Genomic DNA, 18,833 nt, shown 5'->3' on the forward strand with positions numbered 1-18,833 from the left:
TTTCTTCAACCGCATTTCCTGTGATCAAATTAAGTGCCTACAGTGGTGACGTCTGCCACTAAGAAGGTGTTGACAACACCATAACCAAAAAGAACACCGTGTCTCTATAACGTTGTCAGAAACGCCACGTTGCACTCGGCTTCTTTGCTCTCAGCACTCCTTCTTCCTCTTCTAAGACAAATAATAACTGTACTAGCAAGAGTAGCAGAAGTACAATTGATATACTGTTGACGATGTGTTACAGTATGACAACGAATGTTTAAGAAATAGAATAGTGGCATTAAAAGTTAAAATCCTAAAGAAATTGATTATGATTGTGACACAAAAGCAACGATGATGATATTGTTCCTTTGAGTAAAATGTTGAATGTGCATTTTCTGTGTGGACCAAATAAACCACACGTTCTAAACCTGTGGTTATCCTGTGGCTTGGGTGGATGACTATTCAGTTTTCTGTCATTCAAAAGCTAAATACTGCTGTCCTATACTTTTTCAAAAACAACATTTTAAAATATTTTTTTACGCACAGTTCCCAGAAAGAAAATGACTTGTTTTTAATGTCCATTGTTAGTGGATTCCACTGGGAGTTTTGTATATTACACTACATTGTTATCAGTATGAACAGACGCTATCTCCTCAAAGACGAAAAGGAGACAACCATATATTTGTCATCACGACCATTAATAGACAACCACAGCCTATGGGAGTGTGTCCAAGCAGTGTTCTGTATAACAATGAACAGTCTCACAACCCAGACTCCTTAATGTCTGATTAAATTTAGGCCATACAGTTTGATAGAGTGAAGTGGAAAACAAGGTTGTAGATAGAAAGAAAGACATAGAGAGGGGGAGGAAACTATTTGCACATCATTACAACACAGTATATGTCCATAATATGACATTTGAAATGTCTCTATTCCTTTGGGGAGAGAGAGAGAGAGAGCGGACCACCTAAAAGGAAGCAATTCCCAAACCTTCCATAACAAAGCCATCACCTACAGAGAGATGAACCTGGAGAAGAGTCCCCTAAGCAAACTGGTCCTGGGGCTCTGTTCACAAACACAAACAGACCCCACAGAGCCCCAGGACAGCAACACAATTAGACCCAACCAAATCATGAGACAACAAAAATATAATTACTTGACACATTGGAAAGAATTAACAAAAAAACAGAGCCACTTGCTTTGGCAATGTAAACAAATGTTTCCCTTGCCAATAAAGCCCCTTAAATTGGAGAAAGAGAGAGAGAAAGAGAGAAAGAGAGAGAGGCCAGTTTAGGTCGTGTTGTTGTCATGTAACCCTAAAGAGCAGAGATCAAAAAAATAATAATTAAACAGCAGCCGTTGCTAAACCCCCCTCCTCGTCCTCCAACCGCATTGCCCTCCCTCACTGTCTCAGGGGTGTGACTCAACAGCAGCGGCTCAACTGAAACTCTGCCCAGAAACCTCTTAGTATGTCAGTGAGCCAGACACAGCCCAGACCACCACACAGGGTGGAAGAGAAGGAGAGCGAGTCAGAGACAGAGAGTTCTAGGCAAGTGATGAGAGCACAGTGACTACTTGTCATTGTATCTCTCATTTGGTCATTGTATCTCTCATTTGGTGATGTCAGCAGAACTCAGTCTACTAGACAGAAGCTTGACTGAGTTGATGGATACGGGTGCCATTTATCTTCAGTAAAACAACCCTGAGAAGTTTGGAGAAACTCCTGAGAAGAAGAGAAGACGGATCTTTATCACACTTTTGAATAGAGTTTCAGCCCTGGTCTAATCTTGTGCGTTGTGATTCTCATAGAAGAGATAGTGAGATTCTTCTTCACCATGACAGGCAGAGTGCATCTCCTGATTCTGGGTGAGTCATTTTTGTAAACTGTTTACACAGAAGTCATGTTGCCATGGAGAAGGTTGTGTGTTTGGGAGAGAAAGCACTAAATCAGAGAGTGTTTATGTTTGATCGGGGATGGTTAGATGAAGAGTAAAGTAAAGTAAAAGACGTGGATGTTGAACTTGAAGAGGCAAATCCTAACTTGAATTGAATTTTCACTTAGTCTCCCATTGATATCAAAGCATAACTAAGTGATCATTTGACTTAAATTAGGATTTGCCTGAAATGCTAATGTGCAAATTCATTGGCAGGTCATTATGATCAGGGTCCCACAGGAGGTCACTACAGGGTTGAACACCTCTCAGCTTAGCCTGCTCCAAGATCTGTTCTTACTGTCTTGCCAACCCCCATGGTCATGGTCACATGCCAGACACAAACAGATCTGGGACCAGGCTACTCTCAGATTGCATTAGACATCATTTCTGACATAAACTGAAACTACATTTAGGAACAACTGAAACATGTTATTAAGTAAAGCGGAATGGTTGAGTTATCAGTGGTGGAAAAAGTACCCAATTGTCATACTTAAGGAAAACTAAAGGTACCTAAATAGAATATTTCTCAAGTAAAATTACGCTGTAAAATACTACTTGAGTAAAAGTCTACAAGTATTTGGTTTTAAATGTACTTATGTATCAAAAGTAAATGTAATTGAAAAATATACTTAAGTATCAACAATAAAAGTATATATCCTTTCATATTCCTTATATTATGCAAACCAGACAGCACAATTTTCTTGTTTTAAAAATGTATGGTTAGCCAGGGACACACTCCAACACTCAGACATCATGTACAAACAAAGCATTTGTGCTTAGTGAGTCCGTCAGGCAGTAGGGATGACCAGGGGTGTTCTCGTGATGAGTGTGTAAATTGGACCATTTTCCTGTCCTGCTAAGCATTCAAAATGCAACGAGTTCTTTTGGGTGTCAAGGAAAATGTGTGGAGTAAAAAGTACATTATTTTCTTTAGGAATGTAGTGAATTAAAAGTAAAAGTTGTCAAAAATATAAATAGTGAAGTACAGATACACCAAAAATCTACTTAAGTAGTACTTTAAAGTATTTTTACTTAACTACTTTACACCACTGTGAGTTATTTTAATCCTTTGTATTGAAAGGAGTCAGATGACAGCAGAAATGTATTTCGTTCTTCTCAGTAATTGCAGGTTTAATGATATAGTGGTTTAATCATAACATTTGAGAACATCTCTAAGACATAAGGTAGGGGCGAGAGCACAGCAAGTCCCTTTGAGATATTTGAGACGACAACGTGACATTGTGTGTGCCAAGGTTGGAATCCATTTAAAATCCTGTTAATAGCCTGTTGAAATTGTTAAGTTGTTCAGTTTATTGCAACTATTTTACATGTGGCTAATAGATCTGTCTTGCTTCCTTGTGGAATCCCTTTTACGGCATTAGCGTTTATAACTTATTTCCAGTAAGTGGAAAATCAGCAAGTACTTTTTACTGGTTCATTGAGCAAGACAGAGCAATAGGGACACAGCTCTTAATATGGAAACAATGACACTCATCAGAACTGAATGGAACCTAAAGGACAGACCGTTGTCATAACACTGAATGACTTATGGGAATCTGAGGACTAAAAGCCTGAAGGAACACATTCAGAGGAATTAGCAGTAGACAGAGAGACAGCCAGAGAGAGAGACACTCTCCCTATTCTTCATCCTAGACTCTGGGTCCCTCTCTCTAAAGAGAACCTCTATTCCTCAGCCTTTAACAGTGGTATTTATACTCTGTGATCTCCCCTGAAGTACCCCACAGTCTGATAACACTCACACCCACTCCCCCTCACCCATATTGTCTTTGAAACTCACACATGTGCATGCACACACACACTCACAAACACAAAACACACATGCACTTTCTGAGAGAAAAAAAAAATCCTTGTTGCCATGACATCACAGCAAGGTTATAACATTCAGTGTGATTTCTCGCTGCAGTGAAGAAGACAGGAAATCTTTGATAACACCTTGCAAGGGGTGGCTAATTGAGGTTAGGTGACTATCCCTCTTTAGGTGCATTTGGTTAGTTAATTGTCTCAATGGCTGAAACCTTTTCTGTCAAATTCTTTAGAATTTAGAAATATCAAATAAAATAAAATGTTTTTGTTCGCGTACATATTTTTTGCAGATGTTATTGGGGGTGTAGCGAAATGCTTGCAGTAATATCTCACAATACACAACAATTCACACAAATCTAAAAAGTAAAATAATGGAATTAAGAAATATAGAAATATTAGGACGAGCAATGTTGGAGTACGGAGTATATGTATATAAAACAGTATGTAAAGTGACCAGTGTTCCATTATTAAAGTGACCAGTGTTCCATGAATATGTACATAGGGCAGCAGCCTCTAAGTTGCATGGTAGAGTAACCGGGTGGTAGCCGTCTAGTGACAGTGATTAAAGTTCAGGACAGGGTATTGGGCGGTGGCCAGCTAGTGGTGACTATTTAACAGTCTGATGGCCTTAAGATAGAAGCTGTTTAAGTCTCTCGGTTCCAGCTTTGATGCACCTGTACTTACCTCGCCTTCGGGATGGATACGGGGTGAACAGGCCGTGGCTCGGGTGGCTGAGGTCCATGATGGTCTTCCTCTCCTTCCTGTGACACCGGGTACTGTAGATGTCCTGGAAGGCAGGCAGTATGCCCCGGGTAATACATTGGGCAGACCACACTACCCTCTGGAGAGCCCTGTCTTTACGGACGGTGCAGTTGCCGTAACAAGCGGTGATACAGCCCGACAGGATGCTCTCAATGGTGTATCTGTAAAAGTTTGTGAGGGTCTTATGGGCCAAGCCAAATTTCTTCAGCCTCCTGAGGTTGAAGAGGCGCTGTTGCGCGTTTTGTCACCACACTGTCTGTGTGGGTGGACCATTTCAGATTGTCAGTGATGTGTGTGCCAAGGACCTTGAAGCTTTTCACCTTCACCACTGAGGTCCCGTCAATCTGGATGGGGGCGTGCTCCCTCTGCTGTTCACAATCAGCTCCTTTGTTTTGTTGAAGTTGATGGACAGGTTATTTTCCTGGCACCACTCCCCCAGGGCCCTCACCCCTTTCCCTGTAGGCTGTCTTGTCAATGTTGGTAATCAGGCCTACCACTGTTTTGTCGTCTGCAAATGAACGTGGCCACGCAGTCATGGGTGAACAGTGAGTACACAAGGGGGCTGATCACACACCCTTGTCGTGCCCCTGTGTTTAGGATCAGCGTACTGGAGGTGTTGTTGCCTACATTCTCCACTTGGGGGCGGCCCATCAGGATGTCCAGGACCCAGTTGCACAGGGTGGGGTTCAGACCCAGGGCCCCGAGCTTAATGATGAGCTTGGAGGGTACTATGGTGTTGAAGGTTTCGCTGTAGTCAATGAACAGCATTCTTACATAAGTCATTGTCCAGATGGGATAGGGCAGTGTGCAGTGTGATGGCGATTGTATCATCCGTGGAGCTATTGAGGCGGTATGCGAATTGCAGTGGGTCTAGGGTGTCGGGTAAGGTATGATCCTTAACTAGCCTCTCAAAGCACTTCATGATGACAGAAGTGAGTGCTACGTGGCTATAGTCACTTAGTTCAGTTACCTTCGCTTTCTTGGGTACAGGAACAATTGTGGACATCTTGAAGCAAGTGGGGACAACAGACTGGGATAGGGAGAGGTTGAATATGTCCGTAAACACTCCAGCCAGCTGGTCTGTGCATGCTCTGAGGATGCGGCTAGGAATGCCGTCTGGGCCGGCAGCCTTGCGAGGGTTAGCATGCTTAAATGTCTTACTCGCGTAGGCCACAGAGAGCGAGAGCTTACAGTCCACGGCGCTGTGTTTCCCTTGAAGTGGGAAAGGTGTTTAGCTTGTCAGGTAGCAAGACGTCGGTGTCCGGTGGCTGGTTTTCCCTTTATAATCCGTGATTGTCTGGAGTCCCTGCCACATAGGTGTCGTGTCTGAGCTGTTCAATTGCGACTTCACTTTGTTTCTGTACTGACGTTTTGCCTGTTTGAATACCTTACGGAGGGCATAACTGGACTGTTTGTACTCAGCCATATTCCCAGTCACCTTGCCGTGGTCAAATGCGGTGGTTTTGCAAGAATGCTGCCATCTATCCACAGTTTTAATAGTCCCAGTGGGAACAACATCCCCTATGCACTTCCTGATGAACTCAGTCACCGTGTCAGTGTATACGTCAATGTTATTCTCAGAAGCAACCCAGAACATATCTTAGTCCGTGTGATCAAAACAATCTTGAAGCATGGATTCCGATTGGTCAGACCAGCATTGAATAGTCCTTTCCACGGCTACTTACTGTTTTAGTTTCTGCCTATAGGAAGGGAGGAGCAGGCTGGAGGCGTGATCTGATTTGGGCGGGGGAGGGCCTTGCAGCCATCCCGGAAGGGAGAGTAGCATTGGTCGAGAGTTTTTGAAGCTCGCGTGACGCAGACGATGTGTTGATAAAACTTCGGTAGTGTTTTCCTCAGATTTGCTTTATTAAAGTCCCCAGCTACAATAAATGCAGCCTCAGGATATGCGGTTTCCAGTCTGCACAAAGTCCAGTGTAGTTCCTTGAGAGCCATCATGGTATCAGCTTGAGGGAGAATATTCACGGCTGTGATGATGACCATAGAGAATTCTCTCTGGAGGTAATGCAGACTGCATTTGATTGTCAGGAATTCTAGGTTGGGTGAACAAAAGGACTTGAGTTCCTGTACATTACCACAATCATACCATGAGTAGTTAATCATACACCTCTGCCTTTCTTTTTCCCGGGGAGTTCTTTATTCCTGTCTGCGTGATGTTCAGTTGGCTGTATGGATGGGGACAGTATGGAAGGAGATCCTCGCCCTGAACTTGTCTACTTTATTGTCCAGGAACTGAACATTAGCGAGTAATATACTCAGAAGCAGTGGGTGGAATTAACACCTCCACCGGCGCCATCTTGGAGCAGTCACTGGGATAAGTGGAATTGCCTTGGGGGTAAGAACAAAGGATCAAATTCAGGAAAGTTGTATATCTGGCAAAAATGCTGAGTTGTGAGTTACAGCCGCTCTAATATTCAAAAGTTTTTTCTGGCTGTATATAATAATGCAAAGGACGTTCTGAGCTAATAAGGTGAGAAATAACATAAAAAGGAGCCATGAACAGGGCGAACATCTCTATCAGCGCCATCTTGAAAGCTATGCAAGGGGAAATAGATTATAAGCCTTGAGAGGCACCTAAGGGTAGAATAATGACAAGCCATGATGTCAACTGTCACACTCTGGCAAAACAGTTATCTGTGGAGGGAAAACATGGTGCCTAAGCCAGCCTGTCGGGCTTTCACGACCTGGCTGGCTCGAGAGGTTTTCCTGGTTTGGCGGCTTCCCACCCCACATCACACTCTACTGGATCATCGGGCTTCTCTTCAGCGGGATCGACAGGCGTCATGCCTCAGCTGGATCGTCAGGCTCTCATGCTTCGGCCGGGTCTCTAGGCTTTCACGCTCCTGCCGGTTCATAGGGTTTTACGCCCCAACTGGCTTGCCCAGCGCCCATGCCTCGGCCGGTTCGCCCAGGTGGGAAGCCGGGTGGCGTTCCAAGAGGGAGGGCTACTGTCACTTCTGCTCCCGCTCTTCCCTTCCCCTGGCGCTTGAGGGCGCCAGATTACCCTGCATCACACGCTCCTGCCATCAATCATGCACACCTGCCTTCCCTCGTCACTCGCATCAGCGTTATTGGACTCACTTGGACTCATTTATCACCTGTTATTTCCTCCCCTATATTTGTCAGTTCCCCAGCTCTGTTCCCCGCTGCTGCATTGATTGTTTTTGTCTTTGTATTTGTTTCTGACGCTGTTCCTGTCTCGTTATATGTCCGTTATTCATTAAATGTTTACTCCCCGTACCTGCTTCGTCTCTCCAGCGTCATTCCACGTGACATGGAGGGTTGTGAAGGGAGAGAATAAAGCTACTGTATCAGAGAACAATGTTTGACAGATGGTTCCTCAATGAAAAGTTCCACTATTTAAAAATGTTTTTTCTTAATATTTCTTACTAGTTAGAATAAAACAGAAAGCACCAGAAATGTGGAGCTTAAACAGTGCCTACACATCGTTTTAGAAGACTCTCTGTGACCACAACATTCCACACTACTGCTGCCTCTTCTCTCCACTCATTAACACAATGGACTGACTACCCATTCACTATCATACAGACTGAGGAGGTTTACAGTCATTATCACACAGTCCCATGCCAGGTGATGGCTTCCTGGTAAAGAGGAAATGGTCACCTCCGGACAGCCGTGTGCAATTCAGGAGTTATTATGGGCATATCCTGTGAGCACAGATGCCGTAGGAACAATCTGCTGAAATCCAGATAGGGGGTATACCTTTTTGAACAGAGAGAGAGAAATATTTAAACCTTTAAAAACTATTGCTGCACGTTTCTGTGCCTGAAACCTCTCCAACTGATTAATGTTACAACCTTACAATCATAGTCAAAGGTTGGTTCTACAAAAGTAGTTTTGTCATGTACTTGTCAATATTACACATGTTCAGGGCACTCCCCCAATACCATTAATGTTCTGTGCTATCCAGTATCCTTGGGACGTCCCTACCATATTGAATTTGAAATGTAAAAAGGTAAGGGTGAAGGTTAGGGTAAGGTGAGGGTTAAGGTTAAGGTTAAGGTTAGGGTTAGGCTTTAGGGTAGGGATGTTCCAAGTATCCAGGATAGCAGTGACCATACGATAATGGGAGAACTTATTAGAGAATCTGCCTGTTTCTTACTCTGCAGCTCTTCACCTTGCCCCGCTGATGGTACATGTATCAGGCTGTCTCCCAGGATTCTCTAGAAAGGGGAAAGATTGCATTGGTATGTACATGTATGTCTTGTATTATATCTTCTATATACAGTTGAAGTCGGAAGTTCACATACACTTAGGTTGGAGTCATTAAAACTCGTTTTTCAACCACTCCATACATTTCTTGTTAACAAACTATTGTTTTGGCAAGTCGGTTAGGACATCTACTTTGTGCATTACACAAGTCATTTTTCCAACAATTGTTTACAGACACAATTCCAGTGGGTCAGAAGTTTACATACACTAAGTTGACTGTGCCTTTAAACAGCTTGGAAAATTCCAGAAAACGATGTCATGGATTTAGAAGCTTCTGATAGGCTAATTGACATAATTTGAGTCAATTGGAGGTGTACCTGTGGATGTATTTCAAGACTTACCTTCAAACTCAGTACCTCTTTGCTTGACATCATGGGAAAATCAAAAGAAATAAGCCAAGACCTCAGAAAACAAATTGTAGACCTCCACAAGTCTGGTTCATCCTTGGGAGCAATTTCCAAACGTCTGAAGGTACCATGTTCATCTGTACAAACAATAGTACGCAAGTATAAACACCATGGGACCACGCAGCCATCATACCGCTCAGGAAGGAGACGCGTTCTGTCTCCTAGAGATGAACGTACTTTGGTGCGAAAAGTGCAAATCAATCCCAGAACAGCAGCAAAGGACCTTGTGAAGATGCTGGAGGAAACAGGTACAAAAGTATCGATATCCACAGTAAAAAACAAGTCCTTTATCGGCATAACCTGAAAGGCCGCTCAGTAAGGAAGAAACCACTGCTCCAAAACTGCCATAAAAAAGCCAGACTACCGTTTGCAACTTTACATGGGGACAAACATCGTACTTTTTGGAGAAATGTCCTCTGGTCTGATGAAACAAAAATAGAACTGTTTGGCTATAATGACCATCGTTATGTTTGGAGGAAAAAGGGGGAGGCTTGCAAGCCGAAGATTACCATCCCAACCGTGAAGAACGGTAGTGGGGGCATCATGCTGTGGGGGTGCTTTGCTGCAGGAGGGACTGGTGCACTTCACAAAATAGATGGCATCATTTGGTACGAAAGTTATGTGGATATATTGAAGCAACATCTCAAGACATCAGTCAGGAAGTTAAAGCTTGGTTGCAAATGGGTCTTCTAATTCGACAATGACCCCAAGCATACTTCCAAAGTTGTGTCAAAATGGCTTAACGACAACAAAGTCAATGTATTGGAGTGGCCATCACAAAGCCCTGACCTCAATCCATAGAAAATGTGTGGACAGAATTGAAAAAGCGTGTGCGAGCAAGGAGGCCTACAAACCTGACTCAGTTACACCAGCTCTGTCAGGAGGAATGGGCCAAAATTCACCCAACTTATTGTGGGAAGCTTGTGGAAGGCTACCTGAAACGTTTGACCCAAGTTAAACAATTTTAAAGGCAACGCTACCAAATACTAATTGAGTGTTTGTAAACTTCTGACATTCTCTCTACTATTATTCTGACATTCTTAAAATTAATTGGTGATCCTCACTGACCTAAGACAGGGAATTTTTTATTGGATAAAATGTCAGGAATTGTGAAAAACTGAGTTTAAATGTATTTCGCTAAGGTGTATGTAAACTTCCGACTTCAACTGTATATCTCTCTTATATTTTGAATGACCATTCCCATTCCCCAACCATTCTACCTCTCTTCACACTTTCTCAATGCCTGTTTTTGACCCCAGATGAGAATGAGTGTAATCCTCCTAGTGATGAGTATAATGATGACCCTGAAACACCACAAATCTGTGGTGAGAATGCAGCATGCATCAACACTGAAGGAAGCTTCTACTGTCAATGTGCTCTTGGGTTCAGATCATCATCACAGCAGATGACCTTCACAGCTGAGTCACCTGAAAAATGTAAAGGTAAACAACTCTCTTTTTTAGTTACCTTATAGCATTTCTATACATTGCAGTCCTGGCCAGAGAACACAGCACTGCTGCAATTTTGGAATCCGTACACTTATTTGCTATAGTTACTATACTGTACTGAACAAAATATAAACGTAAATGTAAACTTCTGACCCACTGAGAATGTGATGTAAGAAATAAAAGCTGATATAAATCATTCTCTCTGCTATTATTCTGAAATTTCACATTCTTAAAATAAAGTGGTGATCCTAACTGACCTAAAACTGGGATTTTTTAATTGGATTAAATGTCAGGAATTGTGACAAACTGAGTTTAAATGTATTTCGCTAAGGTGTATGTAAGCTTCCGACTTCAACTGTATATCTCTCTTATATTTTGAATGACCATTCCCATTCCCCAACCATTCTACCTCTCTTCACACTTTCTCAATGCCTCTGTTTTTGACCCCAGATGAGAATGAGTGTAATCCTCCTAGTGATGACTATAACGATGACCCTGAAACACCACAAATCTGTGGTGAGAATGCAGCATGCATCAACACTGAAGGAAGCTTCTACTGTCAATGTGCTCTTGGGTTCAGATCATCATCACAGCAGATGACCTTCTGATTAGAGAATTTATATGTTTAAAGGTAATGACTAAACAATTCCACCCTGAAACATAATTATGACATGTAACTATATATGATAAACTTCAGTCTAATAAGGTTTGGTCAAGACAAGTAGAAATGTGTGTGTGACTAAGAAAATACCGAGAACAATTAAACTGTGTATGACCTGACCTGGCTAGAACTCTGAGAAACTTACAGCAGGAAAGGGAGTTCCATCAAGGTCCCTCTAATCTCGGGGGAATGGAACTGCCAGCTTGGTAGTGATAAACAGTTGTGAGAACTATGCGGAAGGATACATCCCACCTACTGTTCGTGTGTATGTATGTGTGTACGCTATCTACTGTTTGTGTGTAGGTACTGTATGTGCGTAAGCAGGGAGGGAGTGAGTTATAAAATGATATGTTCTTTGTATTTTGACTTTAGAACGTTCTCGTGAATAAACTTTACGGGCCTTTTGCATTAGCTCAGTCTTTGCCTAATTATTATTAAACCCAGAGTCTTACAAACCTTGGGGATTGGTCAAAGCTTATTGATTGTTAGTTATTATCATTGGGATTGAAAATTCTCGTGACACCTTCAGAGCTAACTCACCTGAAAAATGTATAGGTAAAATACTCTCTTTTTTAGTTACCTTATAACATTTCTATACATTGCATTCCTGGCCAGAGAACACAGCACTGCTGCAATTTTGGAATCCATACACTTATTCGCTATAGTGACTATACTGTACAGAACAAAATAGATGGCATTATGCAGTAGGAAAATTATGTGGATATATTGAAGCAACATCTCAAGACATCAGTTAGCGATTGCCGCGACCGAAAGCCCGCCCTCGTCCTAGACTACAACTGCAACAAGGGCGGCGTGGACAACCTAGACAAGTTGGTCGGGACCTACAGCTGCAGACGGATGACTGGCCCCTGGTCATCTTCCACAACATCCTCGACGTGTCCTCCTACACAACGCCTTTGTCATATGGTGAGAGATCAAGCCCGACTGGATGCCTCAGAAGCAGAACAAGAGGAGGGTGTTCCTGGAGCAGCAGGGAAAGACACTTGTGAAGCCGTTGATCCAAAGAAGGCAGCGTCTCCCCGCACCGACGCGGCGTCCGCACTTGTCAAAGTCCTACAGAGTGCTACTGCCGCGGATCGTCCGCAAGCCCGGGAGCACGCCGCCAGCCCGGCCGCCGCTGACACCCCCGCCGCCCCGCTACAGGCAAGTAAGAGGAAGAGGTGTCAGCTCTGCCCTCCCAAGAAGGACGCCAAGACACACGCGGCGTGCTGCAGGTGTAAGAAGTACATCTGCAAAGGATGTTCACACGCATACTGTCACACTTGTGCCCACTGGGCCTTTAGCCAAGACGGGACAGGGTGACCCGGGGGGACACAGTGTGGTAGGCATAATACGAGGACAACGGGAGGGTTATATAACAACAACCATTCCCAAAAGGCACAATATCCACAACCAAGGGAAGGTAGTGTAGGAGGGGGGGCATTTTTAGAATCCATACCCAAACTCACACGGGGCCAAAGGGCAGTACGGTGGGCAGACTGTCCATTCGCACACAGTGCCCTTGGCCAGAATGTTGAATCTGTGAGTTTTCGGGCAGGACCTCTCACTAGTGGCCACCATCACATCTCAGATATCCAACACTGGATATTCTATCCAATGTACTAATACAGGGAAGTACTTATATGTGAGGTTGGGTTGTTACATTTTACATGTATCAACACTGGGGAAGAGGTATCAGTTATATCAAGCATGACTATAACGGGTCACCTGTTCATTTTTGTTGCAACAATGCACTTGTCTCTGTGTGCATCTGTATGGAAAGCACAGTGTCATCAGTGATGGACCTGTGCTTGAAGAAGACTACCTGGGTGTGGATGGGGGACTTGACCTTGACGGAGAATATCGTGGTATGGATGGAGGGCCTGAGTTTGACAGAGAAGACAGGGTTGTGAACGGAGGCACTGAGTTTGACAGATGAAGTTGAGTCCGCAATTCAGAATTCCACATCCTGTTACGATCTGTCTCAGGGTTTTGACTGCCATATGAGTTCTGTTATACTCACAGACACTATTCAAACAGTTTTAGAAACTTTAGGGTGTTTTCTATCCACAAGTATTAATTATATGCATATCCTAGCTTCTGAGTTTGAGTAGGAGGCCGTTTAAAATGGGCACGAATCTTTTTCAAAAATCGCTGTAGCGCCCCCTATCCTAGGCGACCGTCAAGAGGTTATGTGAATTTCGTCGCCCAAAAAGTTACATATTGCAGCTTTAAGGGGCAAAACATTTATGGATTAGAGAATAAAGTATCAATGTACGCCGATGATTCATGTTTTTTCTTGAGTCCTCAATCTTCAACCTTCAAGGGCCTTATTGAGGACCTGGATAATTTCTCCAGTTTCTCTGGGTGAAACCCAACTATGATAAGTGTATTATATTATGGATTGGGTCTCTAAAAGATATCAACTTTAAATTGCCATGTGGCCTCCCGATTAAATGGGTGGATGGTGAAGTTTATGTGCTTGGTGTACATATACCAGAAAAGTTTAACGACCTTGGAACTATTAACTTCGATAGAAAACAAAATAGATAGGATCCTTAAATCATAGAGAGGGAAACACCTGTTCATCTACAGGAAAGTTACCCTGATTCATTCTCTATTGATATCTCAGTTTATATATTTACTAATGGCTCTACCGACTTCAGGAGAATCCTTTTTCAAGTCATGCGAGAAAAAAACATTTATTTTGAATGGCATACCATTAAACGAACATGAGTTTGGATATTAAGGCATTAAACCTCTCACTTAAAGCCTCTATACCAAAATGATATCTAAATCCAAACTGCTTTTCCAGATGGACACTACGAGGCACATCCAATTTCAAAAGTGAGCTTTTTGCTTTTATACTGATTAAAATAAAACATTTCCAGTGGATTGATAACGTAACCCTGTTTAAATTATTATTATTTTAAAATGAAGCCATACAGAGCTGGTCAAAATTCAAATTTCATACTCCAGAAGAGGCAGAACAAATATTACAGCAAATAATGTCTAAACTCCAATGTACTGATTTTTAGGGGAAGAAATGTAGAAGGAAGGTATCATGTGTATGAATGACAATGTAAATAAGGACAGTAAAATGATGTCACAAAAGAAATGAACAAATGTGTATGGAGATAAATGCATAAGTATAACCAACTCATTGCAGCTCTGCCACAAAAATGGAAGAGGCAATTACTCAAAACAGAAACAAATTAATTGGTTTGTCTGCCTCCAATGAAAAACCATGCATGGCTTAAAATGACAGGTATAAATCATAAAATGTACCAGTTTCAATATAGGGTTGAGAGGTTTGACAACTATGCATTATAAAATTGAAGATAGTTGGGAACAGGTTTTTCATGTCCCAATACCATTGAATCAGGTTTATGAACTGACATACAAAACAAAAAATGGACGCATCAATCCGATCTTTTCAATGTAAACTACTATATAAAATTCTCGCCACAAACATACTCCACAATATATGGCACAATGAACAGTCAGCCCTGTGCAGACTCTGTCATGAGGAAACACAATAAACAGATGATCTCTTTTGGTACTGTCCTTCAGTGGCTCGGTTTTGGAGTCAGGTCCAGGAGTGGTTGTTACAGTGCCTTGCAAAAGTATTCATCCCCCTTGGCGTTTTTCATATTTTGTTGCATTACAACCTGCAATTTATATTGATTTTTATTTGGATTTCATGTAATGGACATACACAAATAGTCCAAAAATAAAAAATGGAAAAGTGGTGCGTGTATATGTATTCACCCCCTTTGCTATGAAGCCCCTAAATAAGATCTGGTGCAACCAATTACCTTCAGAAGTCACATAATTAGTTAAATAAAGTCCACCTGTGTGCAATCTAAGTGTCACATGATCTGTCACATGATCTCAGTATATATACACCTGTTCTAAAAGGCCCCAGAGTCTACAACAACACAACCACCACCAAGCAGGCGGCAACATGAAGACCAAGGAGCTTTCCAAACAGGTCACGGACACATTTGTGGAGAAGTACAGATCAGGGTTGGGTTATAAAAAATATCAGAAACTTTGAACATCCCACAGAGCACCATTAAATCCATTATTAAAAAATTGAAAGAATATGCCACCACAACAAACCTGCCAAGAGAGGGCCGCTCACCAAAACTCACAAACCAGGCAAGGAGGGCATTAATCAGAGAGGCAACAAAGAGACCAAAGATAACCTGCCAAGCTCCACAGCAGAGATTGGAGTGTCTGTCCATAGGATCACTTTAAGCCATACACTCCACAGAGCTGGGCTTTATGGAAGAGTGGCCAAAAAAAGGCATCGCTTAAGAAGAAAATAAGCCAACATGTTTGGTGTTCGCCAAAAGGCATGTGGGAGACTCCCCAAACATATGGAAGAAGGTACTCTGGTCAGATGAGACTAAAATTGAGCTTTTTGGCCATCAAGGAAAACGCTATGTCTGGTGCAAACCCAACACCTCTCATCACCCCGAGAACACCATCCCCACAGTGAAGCATGGTGGTGGCAGCATCATGCTGTGGGGATGTTTTTCATCGTTTTTTTTGTCTTATTTCTTGTTTGTTTCACAATAAAAAATATTTTGCCTCTTCAAAGTGGTAGGCATGTTGTGTAAATCAAATGATACAAACCCCCAACAAATCCATTTTAATTCCAGGTTGTAAGGCAACAAAATAGGAACAATGCCAGGGTGGTGAATACTTTCGCAAGGCACTGTAAGTCATATCTCTGTTCAGATGGACCTACAAACAGTACTGTTAGGAGATCTGAAAAACCTTGATCAATCGATGGGAAATATGATTACACTCTTCGGTAAAGTAGTTATCTTTAGGGTAATCTTGATAGAAATGGTACAAATAGAGAGGTTCAAGACGCTCGTAAGACATCACAGTAAAATAGAAGGATGTATTGCAAAAGGAAATAGTAAAATGGTCGTGTACTAGGAAAGATTAGTCTGTGGACATCGGAGGGTTGGAATTAAGATTAGAGTGTACTGTATATGTGAGCGAAGATAGCAGTGAGTAGCAGTAGAATAAGTATTGTTGGCCGTTAGTTTTCTCCAATCAGGGGAGGATTGATAGTGCTGAAAAAATATATATAATAATAATAATAATAATAATAATAGGGGGATTAGAAATTAGACAAAAATGTGCATGATAGAACCCAGAATCTGTAATATTATTAAGGCTGATCTGCAAGTTAAAGTTCTGCATAAAATATTACATTTACTGTATTATACAAAGAATATAAGCATATTAGAATATATAGAAGTTAAATGTGCATTCATCCAAACTTCAGAGTACTTCAATTTCAATTTCTGAGGGCACACTCTTATCAGGTTAACGGACAATTTGGAACATTTCTTTTACAGCGCATTGTAAAATTCTCACTTCTTTCCCCATCCAGAGACATCTTTAATAAATCAGTCCATTAATTTAATCGTTAATCATTACTGACCATGGTTTGGGACATCATGTTCAGGCCGGAGCAGAGGTGTGATCAGTCTAGTCATTTCCTTCAAGTGAGATTGCTCAAAGGCAATTTTAAAAACCTTTCAAAGCACAACAAAGGAGGAAAAGAACTGTCATTTTTGATGGTTTCCATAAAATAAGCAAACGTGTGATTCAGGCCAGCGCTGAAGCTCCCTAAAGATAATGAGGTAGGTGAGGAAGGTGTTAAGTGAAGCATTTTGTCTGGCGGGTGAAAGAGAGACAGCAGAGCCACTTGCGCATTAATAATGAAGGACTGTGATGACGGAGTCTGATCAAAAAGCAACTGATTGTTGTTGTCTGTCTTTGCCCTCTCTCTTTGCCCAGACATCCAAGAGCGCCCAGAACACGGGAGAGTCTCAGATCTAGGGGGCTGGAAGCTGGTTGCTGGACATGACCCCTGGATGCCTGACCTCGTGACCTCCTAGCAACACCTGGGAGTTTTATAAAAGCATAACCACCTTGGTTTAATGACAGGCATAAGTTAATGCTTGCCTGGTCCGAGATCTGTTTGTGCTGTCTTGCCAAAAGAGCACAAAAGGACCAGGATAGATTGATGGGATGGTTGATGTCCGTTTTTTTGTGACAACTATATTTCGCTTTAAGCAGTATTGTGCACATTTTTTTAAGATTCTGTAAATATTACAGTACTTTCTCGTTGGGCTGGCCTGGATATTATTTTAAGCTAAAACTCCAAAGAGTAACGATAACAAAGTTATTTATTGTTTTACACTGATTTTCCTATTGACAGTTTCATGTCTTTTTCCAACCTTGTTATTCTTTGGATTATATAATACTGATGAGAAACCCCCTCCTAGTGTAGAAGAGTGGACTAGTCCTGCATGGTTTAACCAGGGACAACTCATCATGTGTCACAGTTGTCTTCAGTGAAATAGGACCAAGGCGCAGCGGAAGTATGGATACTCATATTTTTTAATGTTAAAAAAAAAGGAGTAGAGCATCCACTTGAAACAAACAATACTCACAACAGCGTGGCAGGCTCAAACAAAACGCAGCAGTGCACACAACAATTCCCCACAACCCCAAAAGGCAAAGTAGGCCACTTATGTGTGACTCCCAATCAGCCACAACCCTGTGATTGGAAGTCACACGGCCAAAATGAATGAAACACAAACACACAGACTCTTCTGCCACGTCCTGACCCAACTACACCCTCTACTGGTCAGGACGTGACAGTACCCCCCCCCTTAAAGGTGCTAACCCCAGAAGCACCTTTAAAACAAAACACAAAAACAAAAACAACCCCAAACAACAAAACAAAAATTCCCCTCTACTAAAGGGAGGGTGGCTGCCGTCAACGACGGCACTGTGCTACACCCCCCCTCCCCAACCCACCTATATCAGGAGGTGGCTCCGGTTCTGGCCTTTCCCGGCAGTCGGGCCACTCTGGCAACTCGGGGCAGTCTGGCAACTCGGGGCAGTCTGGCAGCTCGGGACAGTCTGGGCAGTCTGGCAGCTCGGGACAGTCTGGGCAGTCTGGCAGCTCGGGACAGTCTGGGCAGTCTGGCAGCTCCGGACAGTCTGGGCAGTCTGGCCGCTCCGGCGGTTCAGGGCAGTCTGGCCGCTCCGGCGGTTCAGGGCAGTCTGGCCGCTCCGGCGGTTCAGCGCAGTCGGGCCGCTCCGGCGGTTCAGCGCAGTCGGGCCGCTCCGGCGGTTCAGCGCAGTCGGGCCGCTCTGGCGACTGTTGACTGGCGGGCCGCTCTGGCGACTGTTGACTGGCGGGCCGCTCTGGCGACTGTTGACTGGCGGGCCGCTCTGGCGACTGTTGACTGGCGGGCAGCTCTGGCGACTGTTGACTGGCGGGCAGCTCTGGCGACTGTTGACTGGCGGGCAGCTCTGGCGACTGTTGACTGGCGGGCAGCTCTGGCGACTGTTGACTGGCGGGCAGCTCTGGCGACTGTTGACTGGCGGGCAGCTCTGGCGACTGTTGACTGGCGGGCAGCTCTGGCGACTGTTGACTGGCGGGCAGCTCTGGCGACTGTTGACTGGCGGGCAGCTCTGACGACTGTTGACTGGCGGGCAGCTCTGACGACTGTTGACT

At 43.2% G+C, this 18,833-nt stretch overlaps 1 protein-coding gene across 5 annotated transcripts; it reads left to right on the top strand.

Moving 5' to 3' along the window:
• The first annotated feature begins 1,379 nt into the window (after positions 1-1,379).
• LOC115204471 (CD97 antigen-like) lies at positions 1,380-17,430 on the top strand. Of its 5 annotated transcripts, XM_029770083.1 has the most exons (5): positions 1,393-1,848; positions 8,651-8,728; positions 10,420-10,602; positions 11,059-11,239; positions 17,099-17,430. In XM_029770083.1, exons 1-4 carry the CDS (start codon positions 1,818-1,820, stop codon positions 11,214-11,216), a joined length of 450 nt encoding a protein of 149 aa, XP_029625943.1. In that variant the 5' UTR covers positions 1,393-1,817; the 3' UTR covers positions 11,217-11,239; positions 17,099-17,430. The 5 variants fall into 5 exon arrangements, 4 of the variants coding, with proteins under 4 accessions (XP_029625961.1, XP_029625952.1, XP_029625943.1 ...); XM_029770101.1 differs by lacking the exon at positions 11,059-11,239 and having other exon boundaries at positions 1,380-1,848; XM_029770092.1 differs by lacking the exon at positions 17,099-17,430 and having other exon boundaries at positions 1,385-1,848; positions 10,420-10,596; positions 11,059-11,680.
• The last annotated feature ends 1,403 nt before the right edge of the window (positions 17,431-18,833 follow it).

Source organism: Salmo trutta, chromosome 1, assembly GCF_901001165.1.
Source record: "Salmo trutta chromosome 1, fSalTru1.1, whole genome shotgun sequence".
NCBI classification, from domain to species: domain Eukaryota; kingdom Metazoa; phylum Chordata; class Actinopteri; order Salmoniformes; family Salmonidae; genus Salmo; species Salmo trutta.

Bases quoted from the DNA above. Each gene is read 5' to 3' on its own strand.
- LOC115204471 (XM_029770083.1), top strand. From the start codon at position 1,818: ATGACAGGCAGAGTGCATCTCCTGATTCTGG. The intron at 1,849-8,650 runs GTGAGTCATTTT...CTTACTCTGCAG, and splicing joins AGTGCATCTCCTGATTCTGG to CTCTTCACCTTGCCCCGCTG. The intron at 10,603-11,058 runs GTAAACAACTCT...TTTTGACCCCAG, and splicing joins GTCACCTGAAAAATGTAAAG to ATGAGAATGAGTGTAATCCT.